This window comes from Neltuma alba, unplaced genomic scaffold, assembly GCF_004799145.2.
Source record: "Neltuma alba isolate B1F8T4 unplaced genomic scaffold, ASM479914v2 tig00005040_pilon, whole genome shotgun sequence".
In the NCBI taxonomy this organism is placed as follows: domain Eukaryota; kingdom Viridiplantae; phylum Streptophyta; class Magnoliopsida; order Fabales; family Fabaceae; genus Neltuma; species Neltuma alba.
The window spans coordinates 15735-32142 of record NW_021633955.1 but is presented as its reverse complement, the minus strand read 5'-3'; the positions used below and the strand labels follow the sequence as shown (position 1 = coordinate 32142).

Genomic DNA, 16408 nt, shown 5'->3' with positions numbered 1-16408 from the left:
CTCATACTTCCAAACACCTTTTTAAGTTTCCATCCATTTGAAGTAGGATCTCTCAATTTTATGCTTTTAATAATTAAAAAAATGGCAATTCGGATTTCGAAAGGGCACCCTCAGACAGTCAAATGTTTGATAGGGCTCTAGGCCTAGGGTTGAGGATTCAGTATCTTTTGCTTCAAAGACTGCAACTTCAAGCTGTGACACTTATACATCAAGTATGGCTCACCCCCAAGCTACTGAACAATGGTGGAGCCAGAATTTAGTTATGAGAGTGACGTAATTCAAATGTATATAAATATTATGCGTAAAATATATATATACGCTATCTCCTCTTCTTAATATAAGAATTAAATAAGTGAATAACTATGTTAAACAAAATAGATTAGAGTTTTATATTTAAGGTCAAATTAAATTTTTTACTAACTCTTATATAATGTCATATAATATTAAGAAAAAAGTTAAAAATAATGGGATACCAACGGTCACCTATAAGGAGAGATAACAGTCTTCATTACAACAAATTATGCCAACACGAAGAGGGGAGCTCAAAACCCTTAAAAAAAAAAAAGCAAATTAAAGATCCAATTTTTTTTGAGATAATTAATCTACAGCTCTTTATAGTTTCAACTAATTTGAATCAGGTCCTTATAGTTTTTTTTCTTTTATTAGGTTCTTATACTTTCATCTGTTTTTAATTAGGTCATTGTATTTATTTTTCTTTTTATCAAGTCCTTATAAGTTCACCTTATTTTTAATTAAGTCCCTGAATTTTTTATTCTTTATTTTATAAATTCTAATAGTACTATTATATAAACATAAAATAGTATATATTATTTAATATTAGTTTATAAACAATAATATTCTAAAGATATTGAATTATTATAATGATTTTAATTTTTTCAGCAAAAAAAATTAATTGTTCTAAAGAATTTTCCTGAATTAATTAATTCTATTACTTTTTTATTACAGAATTATTAATTTAATTTAATTATTAATATTTTATATTTTAGTATTAATCTATTTAATTAAGCTTATATTTAATTAATAAATAAAAATTAAAACTACATGGACCTGATTAAAAATTTAGTGAAATTATAAGGATTTAATTAAAAGAAAAATAAATACAAGGATCTAATTAAAAAAAGGTAAAAGTATAAGGACCTGATAAAAAAAAACTATAGGGATCTAATTTAAAATTTGTTAAAATTATAAGGACTTGCAGATTAATTAACTTTTTTTTTGTTGATAAAATTAAAGATCCAATTTGTAAAGGCATTTAGTGTGAGCTTAGAGATGATGCATTATGTGGAATAATGGACACAGTAAACATCGTCAGAGACGGAGGCTGGTGGAAGGCTGTCTTCAATTCTAATGCGCAGGTGGGCCCATTTCTCATTTGTGTTCCCGCTTTCTTTCCTCATCACCCTTCCTTCAATACTTCATCCACATCACAGGCCGTCCGATTAATTGGTGGGACCCACCTTTCCCACCACGTCACCATCCTCAGTCAACTCTCAAGTCAGCATGTCGCCAATTAATTCAAGCACACCTGTCCTTCGGCTCTTTGGCCAGTTGAGATCCACCACGGGACCTTTTTTTAAAAAATATATATATATTTCATCAAAACAAATTCATTGATTGTTTTTTTTTTATTGAATTATCAATGCACTCTATCTAAGTGTTTTTTAGTTATAATTTGAGTGTTCCTTTAAAATTGTATATTAGCTCAGAGTTAGTTAATTTGAGTAGATTAAAGAGATTAATTAAATCTGTCTTTCCTAAAATATTCTTACTAATCAAATATATTGACTAGAATTAGAGTTACTATAAAGACTACCTTGGAAAGAAATAGATAAATATGAAAAAAAATTAGATTGAGATCTTATATTTAGAATCAAAATAAAAGTTAAATACTCCTCCGGTCATAATTATAAGACCCAATTGACTTATTTGAGGAGATTAAGGAAGTAAGTTAAGTTGGTTATTTATAATAAATAAGTGTTGTCATTCCTAAAATATCCTTACTAATTAAGTATATTGGCTAAAACTATCATTATTAGAAGGATTATCTTGGAAAAAAATGCATAAATATAAGAGACAAAATGGATTGGGTCTTATAATTAGGACCAAATAAAAAGTCAAATTGGGTCTTATAATAAGGACCGGAGGAGTAGGTTCTTATATTGAGAATTTGAGATAGTATTTTATAAGAAAAATTATTAAAAAAAACCCATTGAAATATTTATCGTAAAAAAAAAACCCTGAACTTTGTTTAGGTACTCGTATTTTTGACGGGGTGCAATATATTTTCAATTATATGTAGATATCTTTTTATTTGAAATAAGATGGGTGCAACTTATTGTGCAATTCTTCTTCATTTGTATACAACACATTTTTAACTATAGACAAAATTTTTTAAAAGAAAAAAAGTTTGTATATAATTAAAGATATATAATTGAAGAAGTTATACCTATTCTAAGACCCAGGTCATTAAACGAATTTCTAGTATTTTTAAGTAATAAATATTTTAATGAGAGATTTTTTTTGCATTTTGTCTATTTAATAACTATAGTGATAACTTATATAATTGGCTATATTTTTGTTTTCGCATCTCGCATTGGTGGGACTACCAGCCACCACAACTAAATTGAGTCTAATTTGGTGATCAGATAGATCTATTTTAAAAAGAAATGCTCTCTTCAAAATTTAGGGGAGTTTGGTAATTTTAAAAAAAATAATTTTATAATATATAAAATAAATGTATGATACGATTTTTGTTTCGACTTTTCTAAAAGCTATCTTTCAACGTTTTAAGCAAAATACAAAAATAAATTGAGGATGTAAAATGGCGAGAAAAAAAATGGCAGGCATATAATGTTGAGAGAGACATGAGACATGACCGACAAACATGAAGCTTCACTTGAGCCGAGCCGAGCCGAGTGGCCCATGATAGCTCCTCAACAAACTTCTAGAGTTCTACCATTAGAAGTCAGGGAAGTAATTATTAATTTGTTATAATTCCAAAATGTGAACATGACTACATGGAGAGTTTTCAAGGCTGAAAAACATGGGTGTTTGACAGGAAGGCTGAGGCGCCCAGCTCAAGTCAACTGCCGAAGCGGATTGCAAACCCCGCTTCTCTCTCTCTCTTCCTCACCTCATTATGATCTGTGAAGCGAGGGTTGGTCGTCACTTTCAGGCTTAAAACTGATAGCTAGTTCATCTCCCTCTACCTCACCATTTTCAGAATAAAACACTTCTCAAACTCTTATCATCTTCACTACTCTGACCGTCTTTCCTCCTTTCCCACTATACGTCCCTCTCAACTCAGGTCTCTCTTTGCATTTTCTGTCACTATCCAAGCAAGTTACAGAAGGCTCCTCTTTCAACCAGTCATTCTGCGTGTAACATTCTACATTTTTAGCTTTTTTATCATAAGATTTTCATGCTTTTAATGTATGTGGCACTAATATGTTCTATCAAAATCTCATTTAATAAGTGTCTGAAAATTATCCCACCTTTTTGTCCTTTTTCATAGCTTCATCGAAAGCTGACATCCTGCTGTTCTGGAGCTCAATTCTGATCTAACATGCCAACTTTTGATTTGAACCTTTGGATTATCCTTGAAAGGTCTGAAATCTAGGCTTTGTCTTCCAGACTAATCAAATTCCTTTGCTCTGTTCCTCCGGCTCTGTCCATTGACACAGAAAAGCGCTTGCAATTGACGTCCTTCTGGGGTATAATATGCCAGCCAATCTTCTTGGAAGCTTTTGAATTTACCCTATTCCTTTATTACTTTGACGCTTTTATGTGATGCTGATACTCTGTTCTGCTTCAATCGGATGTTCATTTAAAGGTCTGAAAATTATCCTCCCTTTCTGTCCTCTTCCTTCTTTCAGCTCACTCTCCGTGGCTTCTGCGGCGCAATTCAGATCGTATTGTGTCAGCCAGGCCATTTATGAAGCTTCTAAATTTCCTGTCTTGTTCTTTAGACCAGTCAAACACTTCTTCCTTTTTCCTACAGTCTTCTTCACAGCCACACAAAGTGTCAATCATTGAAGTCCTTTTCAATCACAATATACCAACCAATCTGTTTTGAAGCTTGTAAATTTGCTCTGGAAGTTTGGAACTCTGAGCGTTGTTCTTTACACCAATTAAAACCCTCATCCTTTTTCATTCAGTCATTCTCGCAAACAAAAAAGGTGCAATGCAACACCCGACGTTATTTCAATTCACGAAAAGCCATGGATTTCCGGAACAAGAACAGCTCAAGTGTCCACGTTGTGATTCCACGAACACCAAGTTCTGCTACTACAACAATTACAACCTCTCGCAACCACGCCATTTCTGCAAGAGTTGCAGAAGGTACTGGACCAAAGGAGGCACTCTCCGCAACATCCCCGTTGGAGGTGGAAGCCGGAAGAACACAAAGCGATCATCCACCGGCGCCAAACGATTATCCGCAACGCCATCTTCATCATCATCTTCTCCGTCAGTTTTGTCGGCCATAGGAGGCGCAGACCCGACCCGTGTTTATACCGACTCGATGGGTGGGAATTTCAGTTCACTTCTGACATCATCATTTTCTGGGCATCAAGGAAGTGTTCTGGAGGGTCTGAATCCAAATGGATCGGGTCTGAAAATGGCGGAAGCGGGTGAATTTGGGGTGAAAGTGAGTTCAGTTGAGCGGGTTGTAGATCCGGGTTCGGAGATGCAGAGAAATGGCGATGCAGAGAGGTTTCTGGGTTCGCAAAATGCAGATTCGAGCTATTGGAATAACGGCAACGAGCGGTCTTATCTTGCAATGTATACATCAGGCTCAGGCTTCCAGTAGAATCAGACAAGAACAAATTTTTCTTCTGCTCAACCCAGCAGCTTCCTCATTAGTCGGATTCTGATCTTGATACTTCAACTCTGGTGAAGTTAGTAATCATAATTCAGACGTTTCTTTCTGATAATATCAGCATGTGTATACTTCGATGGAGAAGAAATAGATGGTGCTGGGGTGAATAGTGAATGCAAAGTGAGGGAGGATCTGATTATGAAAATTGCTATTGTTTTGCATGTAATTTGTAGTACATTTAACTAGACGTGGATTTTGTGTATTTAATTTTAAATTTAATATAAATTATATTATTATAACTTTTGAGTAATGCATTACGCATTTTGTAAAATTTATTTTCATGTATTAGATTTCATATTTTATAGTAATATATTAATTGCGAACCTTGAGTTTTTTTTAACAATTATGTGCGACATATTTGGGAAAATTTGATACAAAGGGGTAAAAATACAAATGAAATTTATTTTCTTTTATCTTTCTTTAACTAAATATATAAAATTAACTCATAACTATAGAAAATCTCAATCTTTCAAGTCTGTTTCTTTTTATTGTATTTTACTATTTTTTTCCAAAGCATGAGATTAGAATAATTTTTTTAAAAAAAAATTTACCCCTAATTTAGGAGGAAATCTACACACCAATATATACCCACCGCATACATGTACTTGGAGTCTTATCCACAACCTCTCTTTATTTAGTAATGTGTAATTATCATTTGAGTCAAATGCTTTAGAGTAATATTTTGATTTAAGTTGTCGTTGTTTTAGGCCAATTTTTTTTTTCATATTTCAACTTTTATTAATCGTAGATGTTGGTGAGAAGAAAAAAGTGTGACCAGGGGCCTGGACCCTAATTTGATCTGTGTATAATGTTGGGTCATTAGCTATAGTCCCATAGAATTTGTATGGTAAAATTTGGGGTCATAAGGTTAGCTTCCTTCTTTAGAGTTCATTGACGTTACCAATAAGAGTTAGTCCAATTAGTTAAAAGTTGACTCATAATCTATAAAGTCATGAGTTTGAATCCCACTATCAATATGAGGACCTTATTGGTGGGCAATTTGAAAGTACTTCTGTAAGCGCTCTGTGAGCCTAGAGACATACCCTGATCTTAGTGAGCTCTCAGGATCCAACTCGAAATTTTTATTATAAAAAAAAAAAAAGAATTCATTGGCGTTGGTGGTAGAGAAGTGCATCTTTATTGCATGAATTGATTGAAGTGCACTTGAGCTTATCAGTTCAATCATTCAGTGCGGTCATCTCATTAATTATCGCTTGGCCTTTCAAATTAAATGGGTGTCGTCTTCTTTCTAGATATGGAAATCTTGTGACATAAATAAATGTATATCAAATTTTGTCAACAAGTGAGATGACATGAGTGATAAAAGAATCCGTAATTTTTTAGGTCATTGGATATAAGCTTTGTGAATTATAAAAACCATGTTAGGATAATTTTTTTTATTTATAATAAATAGATATTGTTCTTCTTAAAATATTACTCCCTCCGTTCCTTATTATAAGAGACAAATAACCGAAGTACGTTGATCAAAAAAACAGTTAAAATTAGTTAAAAACAATTAATGTGTAAAAAGTATAATTTTTTTCCAAAAATGCCCTCATTAATAAGGAGAGAGAGCATGAGAGAGAACAATTAAATTATTAAAAGAAAGAGAAGTGAGAGGGAGAGAGAGTGTAAGTTGGAGATAATAAATATGGGTAAAATAGTAAATCAACGCAAAAAAGTAGAGACAACTTGTAAGTGTCTCTTATATATAGGAACATGTCATAAGCATCAAATGTCTCTTATAATAAGGAACGGAGGGAGTATTAATTATGTATATTAAACTACCACTTAATAAAAACTCATTAAAATATACATTCATCATATGGACTTCTTGAAGACAAAATAAATAAATATTGAAAACAAAACAATTGAGATTTTATATTTAAAACTAAATTGAATCTCTAATTAGCTTTTAAGAAGGACTAGAGTATATCTAGATGCTAATTTCCCATTTGAATTTTCCTCTTCCAAGTTGAATTCCTGAGTCTACTCTATATAAGCTGGCCAAGCAAATAGAATAGCAAGAAACGCGTCAACACAATCAACCGAAGCATCAAGCACAAGACACAAATGAAAAAGGAGTTAACTTCATAATAAATCTAAGCCTAAATAGTTTAACGATCCATAGGTTCCAAACAACCAACAAACATCAAAATGAACATAGAGAAGAGAGAAGAGACTGAACGAAACAATAGGTGAAATTCAAATTCCTTTCATTTTGCCTTCCCTGTAGTCAGCAAGAACCACCTCACTTTCATTCTGTCCTCGCTCCACCCAAAAAAAAAAACAAAAAGTTAAGACCGCTTCCAACGGCAGCCGGTGGACAAATATATGAAGGTTCTACACTAAAAGGCTCGAAATGTCGCGTTTAGCATTAAAAACGTCGAAAACGTCTGTCCATGTTCGGCACCGTTCGCGCCTGGCAGCTTTACATCCACCCACGGCTGAGGAGAAGAGACGCCTTTTCCATGAATTTCAAACTAAGCCACTGCCGATCGAGACTTCATCCACTGCTAGTTGTACCTCAGAATCCTTTTTCTCCTACTCGAAACTTCTTTGCTTGACAGAGTATGCGCAGTTACTTCTCTATTTCATTGGTGGCAAGGTCACAAATAATTTTTGAGCATTGGAACCAAGTAACACTCTACATTACCAATCATCAAATTCTTGTGATGCAATTTCTGCTCAGTGGCAGAGATATTAACAAAAATAGAAAGAGCTCGACAAGGTCAATGGCAGAGATCTTTCGTCAAGAAGTGAACATATATTTATCAAACTTCGAATTGGATTAGTTGTGCAAAATCCACATGCGAGAAATTGACAAATTTCTGATGATCGTGAAAGAAGGGACATTCCATGAAGAGAAAAGGGCCCGGAGGGGTTTGGGATAGCAATTCAACTCAAATCTTTATACAATTGTTTCTAACTTAAAAAAGAATACCAAATTAATTGAATAAGATTAATTCTAAGTGACAAGCTTCTGACAAGCATCCAACGCAACTATAAAAAGTACAACACGAACAATGATCTTGTATACCACTCCTCTGACAATCAGCTTCCTCAAGGACAATCACAAGGCCCCCTCATAACCATTACACAGGTACAACACGAGCCTTGTACAGGATTATATACGCCATATGCCAATCACCTGAACATAGATGGGAGAGTGATTCTCAATCACATTAATCCTCATGAATCACAAACTAGATAGAGGAAAGGATTCCTGAACCTATATTGCATTGTGATAGAAATGAAGTTAAGTTGTTGATTTTTAGTTTCATTCAATTTTCAATTTAGTGATGTGGCCAATCATCTGTTATATTAACACTATAGTTTGCACATCACTTATGTCATCTCATTCCAAACACTAGGCCAACAAGGCATCACACGCCAGCCGGAGAGTGAATTTTACCCCACCATCCGGCACTATCCCTTTCATTGTCAATAAGCTTTTGGCCGTGCAAACAAAATTCCACAAGATACAGCAAGGTTTAAGATTGCTAATCAAATTAATTTTGTTCAATCTAGAGGGGCTCAATTTCAAACTTCAAAAAAAAAAAAAAGGGTAAACAAACTCAGGAAACCAACTCAACAAATGAACTGATCAGTCCGTTTGAGAACAAGAACATGTATGGAATATTTAACTCAGCTTTCATAGTTTTCCAGAAGGTTTATGGTAGTGAAGCTATTATAGGTTCCGCTAAAAATGTTTGTATATCCATATTTTAAAACTGATTTGGCATATCCTTACCTCCTCCAGATAGTTTAGTGATGTCTTCTTCCACTCGTGGTTTGGGATTATCATCATCATACTCAATCCATTTTCCTGCCAACAAAAAAATATTGATTTCACAACTTCGAAAAGACCAACTTGAATATCAAAGAAATGTAGATATGCTTCAAAGAACGAACCACTTTCTTGCTTGACCCACGCACCATAATGTCCTGAATCAGCACTCCGACCCTTGTGGGTCAATACGGCAACCAAGTCATAAATTCCAGTCATCTGTGTTTCTTTTTCACCTATTGACAGCAGCATAGGTAAACAGAAGGAAAAATGTTGGCAATGGAAAACAAATTCAGTGGAAGGATTTCATGAGTTTTTCACCTTCCTCCATTGGAGCTACAGACGGTTCCCCCCCTGCATTTGATGATCCCTGAAACAATACAAAAGAAACTCTAAGCAATTATACTCATGCCATGTATCTATACACACTTTATAGAGTTGGCTTGTCTCATCACCTCAGTATCAGACACTTTTACATCGTTTTCTTTTTGAGCTGAGGTTTTCTCATTGACTTTTAGACCAAGCCTTTTGCCTTCTTCATTTCTTAGAATCTGTTTTACAATGCCAAAACGAAAATAGTCACCTTAAATCATTAAACAAATTGCCCTTTTATCAAAGAGACTGCCATGAGATTTAAATGCAAAAAAAATGTGGATACCTGTCGAGGAGCTTCCAACTTCTTACGTAGATCTTCCGAACAAAGATCATAAACATCCAACTCAAGAGGATAATCCACTTTCTGTGATGAGGAAACCCAATTATGAATTGTGAACAAACATATATAAAGTCTGAGAAAGCAAACAAAAACCTCTCAGGAAGCCCATTTCTTCCTCCACTTCCCCCAACAACCCCCCCCCAAAAAAAAAAACTCCTACAAGAAGGAAGCCGTACCCGCAAAATCTTAGCCTTCTGGTTAGATTCCCTCTTCCAGAAAAAACGTACAAACTGAATGGTCAAGTACCTTGAAAATGCAATGTTACAACGACACTGAGAATGAAATAAGCAAAGATATACAAATATATAAAGTGAAAGAGAAAAAACTAATGCAAAGCATCATAAAAGCACCAGTTAAGAAACCAGCGAAAACACATGTGAACTACTGCTAGACCATGTCATGGGTCATCATATAGACTGTAGACCATAATGATTCAAATCGAAGTTCAAAACTGGTAGACATTGAAATTTGTATTCATAACTAAGCATTTTTCCTTAAGCATAGTAAATCATGGAAATGAAAAACAGTACTTAAATCTTCTTTCATTTAACAAATAAATCTTGGCAAACTCAATTTAGCATGAACAACAAAACACTCAAAATAAACAAGACCAAAATTTGGATATTTACATTCATGGCTTGTCCCCTTTTCATTTCTTAAATGATTTCCTCTTTTCGTGGGAAAGAAGAAGGAGGGGAGGTGTTGGTTGTCTCTATGGTCACCACCACAGCCCCTCTTGGAACCTTACCACCAGTAGCAACATCTTATCTTCATTCATCTTTTCAGCTAGTTGCTTGGCGTTTTCTAACCAGCTTTCTTATTTACAATTCCTCTCAAAACTAAGTTTCACTCTCTTCTCCTGATCTTATTAAGGTCTACCTACTTCTAAAATTGAAATACAGCTGACCTTTAAAATCAACAAATTATAGCATAGGCTTTCAAATAATTCACTAGGTTACGATGATTGACTACATAGCAACAACTTAGTAGATGCCATATTTAAAGTTAGCTAGAAAATCATACAAATTTCATATTTTCATATTCAAAAATACACTAGGCACGACATCAGACGGTGTCAGTAAAGATTTGAAGAGCAACAATCCAAAAATGAAAAGCCCAAAAGGAAAAAAAGAAATATCTACTTCGGCAAGGCATTGATCCGAGATTCCTTCAAGTAGATTGCACTGCGCCCCAAAGCAGCAGAAGCCTTCTCCAACTCAGATTTTAGGCCCTGCATGATTGAAATTAATTAAACTCTCTAGGATTTATTCAGTACTTGAGAACAAGAGCAAATTCTTAAAGCAATAATAAAACATCAATATTTTTTTACGAACCCTTAAGCGTCAATATGCTAGACATCAATTATGTTGTGCCATGTTAAATTTATTTAAAGCAATAATAAAACGGCAAAAGATTTCATCAAATAAATGATCACTGGTATCAAAGCTTGAGATCAATTTAAAGTTTCAAATATTTCATAATCACAAGAGCCAATGACATCCGGCAGCATGAAACAATCAACCACGTGAAAAATAAGCATAGAAAGTAAGCAATAATGGACAGATGATTTTCAGGAATAGAAGATCCACTAGTCTATGGCCCTCACAGTACTACAGTAGCTAGTCACTCAGCTTCGCCTCAGTTAAACTTCTATATTTTGCCCATCTCCCTTGAATTCAACTATTGATGAAAGCTAGTGGTGGAAAGAGGGCAATGTAGCAGGACGTGGTGACCCCCCCGGGGGGGCTACAAGGCATTCAGGATGGTGGAGCTAGTCAATCACAACAAAGCGTAAAAACAAGGATAGAGTAGCAAGAAAAATAATCTCATCGGCGAATAATTATCACATTATTGCATAATGAGTCTGTCAAGTCTTCAGAACTGTATTATATCAATAGCACTTACATGCTTCAGTCCTTCATGCAAATGGTTCACCTCCTGTGATATGTGGCATTTAAGTGAGTAAACAGATTCTGCCTCTGAGCTTTCTTCATTACTCTCTTGGCAATGTATCCTAGCAATTCATCACTAAAAAACATGAGTACAATAAATAGGTAAACTTGCAGGAGACTAATGAAGCATTTTAATATACTCACTCATTCGTAAAAAGCAGATTGTGTCCTTTAAAATGTGATTAATTGAACCAGCTAGCATCGACTACAATGCCACACAAGGGCACACATGTTCAGAGAGAGACGAATACATATGATTGTGAAGACCCCCATCAATAGAGACCCTAAACAAACACATGTTTTTGTCCTAAACTGCTAGAATATGATAGCTTGCCTGTCTCATGGCCTACCTAGTTTAAGTTGGCTACCAAAAATGAACGGGAAAACAAAAATCATTGTTGTGTATGAAGTCATCATTTTGAACAATAAATTGAGTACTTAGTATGTTAAGATAAAATAATCTATCCCCTCTTGGTATTAACCGTTCTACCAATCAAACTCAAATATTTTCTAGATGAAAACTGCTCTATGATGGTGAATGTAAATCATTAAAAACAAAAACAAAAAAAGAAGCCCAAATCTATGAGATAAAGACTGACAACGGGGCTACTTGAGAAACAGAGGGTGAGGTAAAATTAACAGATGCATCAAAGCGATGAGATCAAGAAAAATACAATGCAAATCAAACTTAAAATCTATTTTATTCTTAAACCATTCAAGGAAAATCAGCTACCATTCAAGGAAAATCAGCTTAGTAGTTGAGCAGCAGAAACTCACAAAGAATGCAATAAATTGATGATTGATAAATAAACACAATGCAGAATACTTCTAAGAACAAGCATCTTATTGCGTATTATTATTAGGAGTAGCAACAATTAAGATAAAATCCCAGATAGTTCACCTGCTAACAAGGTCTATGCCAAAAAGAGCCTTCACATCATCAGGATTTTCACTGGAAGGAAAATTTATATTAAATTACTCAATAAGTAAATACTCATGAAAAAAGAGGTTATTGAAAAATAAATAAGAAACGTTAATCCTTGAGAACTTGTAAAACCAAGTAAAGCACAATGAAATTGCATTTTAAGATAACTATGAATCAGACAATAAATGTGGAAGAGAGAAGCATGAACAATGAAGTTTCACTATTCTTGCATGCCAGCTTTTCCATGAAAAATATTGTTTTTCAAGATAGTCAAGCAATCGCTTTTAAATGCTAAGCAATAGCAAGAAAATCACCTGGATCCAGGGGATCTGAGAGACTGAGAAAGTGTGTACAAAAGTTGCGTCCAACATTCTTCAGCATCCTGATAGATATGAAAAAAATTAAATACTTATGCCAGCTCATTTAAGCAGTCCAATTAATTCCACAAAGAGACGTCCAATTAATGAACCTGTTGCATGAACACCCCATTATGCAGCTGGCCAAATTGAGGATACTTTTTCCGCAGTACCTGGTAAAAGAGATAACAAGTCAGGCCAATATCATTCCACCATCCCCATTTTATGAGCTGAGGCAGAGTATGGTGAAAAAAGGAAAAAAAAAATTTAGAAAGAAAATTCCATCAACAACAAAGAAAGCATACAATGACCGAACGAGATAGCCCCTATAGAGGAATAGAAACCAAAAAAAAAAAAAAAAGAAATATTTTGTAAACTTCTCTCTTTCAAGATGCCAAACACTTTCATGTCATTTCAAACTCAAAATAAATCAATCTAAGAAGAAACACATTATTAAGCCTACAAAAATACAGAACTCTTGGCTCCTATACCTGATCAGAATAGTGGACTACTAAAATAATCAGACTTATTATTAAAATAGAACACACTAGCTGGATTATTGATGTATTGAATTGGACCAAAACTGCAATAATGATCTTCATAGTATAGAACATGTTGCAAAATTTTAACTTATGAAGCTTCGAAGACAAGATCTTCTCAAAACATTTCAAAAAATAAATCAATCAGCAATTCACATAACAGAAAGTCTGAGCCAAGAAAAAACGAACCATCCAAAATTGCATTGGCGCCACAGGCTTCACACTTTTATCAAGCTCATTAAATAACTCACGGGTTGCAATAGTCAACATATGAGAAGACTGATCCACATCATTGCTCCGGCCAGAATGAGAGTACCTAATTCCAAGAAAACATACTGTTCATCATATGTGTCAGAGACAAATGAGAAATGAAAAGGGTCCTCAGGAAGGTTATAGGACAACTCCGCCTATCACCACTCATGGTTGAAAAAAGAATAGAGCTAAGATGTAAGATAATGAATTGATGGGGTGAATATGTCTAGAACTGAGAATGAGGGAGTTGATTCTGTGTAGTCATCATTTTAAAGTATCATTAGATCAGTTACTTCCATTTGTTGTCGAAGTGTCATATGTCTGGATATTAGATGTGTAGGTGTCTTATGTTTAGGTATTTGACACTCGTTGTTGGCTTTCTGTCATGATTGGTTATTCCCAAACAATGCGGATTGCATACGAACATGTATAATGCATTTGAAGGGAATGAAGTGAACATTCAGTTTATGTTGGAGATTCTCATTCCTTCAACTGATAAACAATTCTCTTTTCACTTGTCTATCCTAGAACATAAAAGAGCTCACTTGATCAAGGCTGACTTCAACTCTGGCACAGAATGGAGACATTGCAATGTTGAATTCATATAACAAGTGTTTCCCAAATTGAACAGGCCAGCAGTGTGACCCTGGAAGGAACACACCAAAAAAGGAAAAGCAGACGTTAGAGATGAAAGGTAATTACTCTCAGTACACCGGAAGTTAAATATAAAGATAGACTCAAAGTGCTTTGGACAAAGAAATCCACCTCCATATGGTACATTAGAATTATTAGCATACGGAGATTTCATGTTATAAGAGAAAAAACAAAAAGAACTGATTTAGACTGAAACTGCGTATGGCAAGCAAACATAGATTAGTTTTGCAAGAGTACAAGTCCTAAGGCCATTGTCATTTTAAAAAAAAAAAATGTGGGCATAAATGCAAAAATCAAAATTTGCCCAGGAGCCAGTTAACCATGGGGACAGAATTAGAGTTGAAAAATGTGTTTATGCATAATAATGTCATTACACAGAGGAAAAGAGTTGAAATTCAAAACGTACCAAAGAAACTACTTGTTCTTCTTCAGGAAGGTCTTCAACGAAAACAGGTCCCTTCTCTGGAACCTTCACAATTTCATCAGCAGTCCCCATCATCATCAGCTTTTGACCCTGCAAAATTAGATTATGTGGATCATTCAGTAAAAGAATGTAAGGTAGGCGGTTCTTTTTTCTTCTTCTTTTTTTTTTTTTTAAAAAAGGTAAAATTAGATACTGCATCTTAGCAACACTCACATCTTTCACACCTAATGTTGACCAATCAGCATCATCCTGCATACCCGAAAATAAATGATTGAAGAAGATTAAGCAGCACTTATAATAAGCTATACTTAATTCATTAAGACATGCTGAAAATTGATATCTGATCACTTATCGGTATCACAAATACAATAACCTACTTACCTTCAATAGACCACCCTTGACCATAATTTTTTGCCTTTCAGGAGGGACCCCAGTTAGATCATATAATTGGCACTTAAAGACATAAGGGGGTTGGGAAGTATCAAGTTCTACATCTTTAAACAGCTCCTTTTGCCATTTTACACTCACTGCATAAGGAATCACAGTGCAGTAATGAGTAATAGACCGTAAAATTATTAATATTACAGCCTGTAAAAGACAAATAAGAAAATTGACAGGGAAATCATCCAATTAATATGAGAGGAAATTCATATTTTAAGAAAAATTAGAGCCTCCAAGGCCATGAAGCACCTTTGCGTCACTCACGTAGGCATGCAGCCCATAAAAGAATATACCAGAAATGTAAGGAATTCAAAATGGTAATATGGATAAAACAAAAGGCAATTAACAATTGGGGAAGGGGAGTGAAACTATGAACAGGAAATCATATTGAAACCCCAAAAAATTGCTGACTCAACATGTACGTATTACTTTTCAAAAAAAAAAAAAACATTATGACCTTTCCTACTCAACAAATATATTATACGAAGGTATAAATTCCTCTTAATTAAATACATTTCAAGTGAAACTTTTACTAGAGATTTCATGATACAAGGTATACATTACATTGTAGTTGTAGCATAGGTATAGCTCATTTGCTTTTCCTACAACTAGTTCATTATAAAATACCGCGAAAACCAATTTGACACTTACAGTCCCAGCTTATCCAATAACATAATTTACAAGATTCACAGAAATCGAGCTCAAGCACGATCCTCCAAAAAATTTTAATTCGGAGATGGATAATTTATCAACCTAGTAAACAGACAGGGGAATGCCCAACCTGCAAATTTCGAACGACCTATCTCTTGAATACGAATACGCAGTGCAAATCAGAGTCCGATTAAACGAAAAATCGAACACCAACATGAACAGCGAACCTTAAAACGTTCAATGAAAGGAAGAAGGAAAAAAAAGAATCGGTATGAAAACCGCATCGCAGGCACTCATTCTCCCCTTCGTATGATGCATATCAAATTGAAACAGAGGATTGAAAATCAAGCTCGAGAAGGTCACTGACCTGAAATCATGGTTAAAAGAACTCTGGGGCGAGAAGGATCAGAGAGAGGAAGAGCTTGTGTAGAAGGCTAGAAGCTTGGCTTGAAGAAAGGGAAAAGCAGAATTGTACACGAGGCGCTTCCCCTGTGAATTTATAGGGGGCAAGTCCAAGCCCAATACCTCTCTTCAGGATCGGGTGACTGTTGCGCCAACGCAATGAACAACGTGACTAAACTTGGACCCGCCGGTTCGATATTTTACGGAAAATTAAAATTGAGGAGATAAAAAACTTGTTGGCCAAAAAAAAAAAACAAATTGTAAGTAGAGTTCTGCCATTTACTTACTGTTTTGGTGATAAGTTCTGCCACTTATTTAATTTATTTTAAAACTTTAAAAAGTTAACAAAACATTTCCTCAAACTTTTTCATAAAAAAAAAATTTGATAGTAGTTTTTTTTAGTAAAA

The 16408-nt window shown here is 34.6% G+C and overlaps 2 protein-coding genes across 2 annotated transcripts; one reads left to right on the top strand and one right to left on the bottom strand.

Moving 5' to 3' along the window:
* Window positions 1-3218: 3218 nt before the first annotated feature.
* On the top strand, window positions 3219-5153 carry LOC114746524 (dof zinc finger protein DOF3.1-like). Its single transcript, XM_028934741.1, has one exon. The coding sequence runs from the start codon at window positions 4205-4207 to the stop codon at window positions 4829-4831; it is 627 nt and encodes a 208-aa protein (XP_028790574.1). The 5' UTR covers window positions 3219-4204; the 3' UTR covers window positions 4832-5153.
* Window positions 5154-7691: 2538 nt separating this feature from the next.
* LOC114746525 (ubiquitin carboxyl-terminal hydrolase 7) lies at window positions 7692-16061 on the bottom strand. Its single transcript, XM_028934742.1, has 18 exons — window positions 15967-16061; window positions 14889-15034; window positions 14721-14756; window positions 14490-14597; window positions 13975-14075; window positions 13367-13493; window positions 12752-12811; window positions 12597-12664; window positions 12259-12309; window positions 11311-11419; window positions 10548-10636; window positions 9582-9651; window positions 9349-9429; window positions 9146-9241; window positions 9012-9060; window positions 8816-8926; window positions 8655-8729; window positions 7692-8051 (listed from the first exon to the last, which is right to left on the bottom strand). The coding sequence occupies exons 1-18, from the start codon at window positions 15974-15976 to the stop codon at window positions 7996-7998; spliced, it is 1443 nt and encodes a 480-aa protein (XP_028790575.1). The 5' UTR covers window positions 15977-16061; the 3' UTR covers window positions 7692-7995.
* Window positions 16062-16408: the final 347 nt, after the last annotated feature.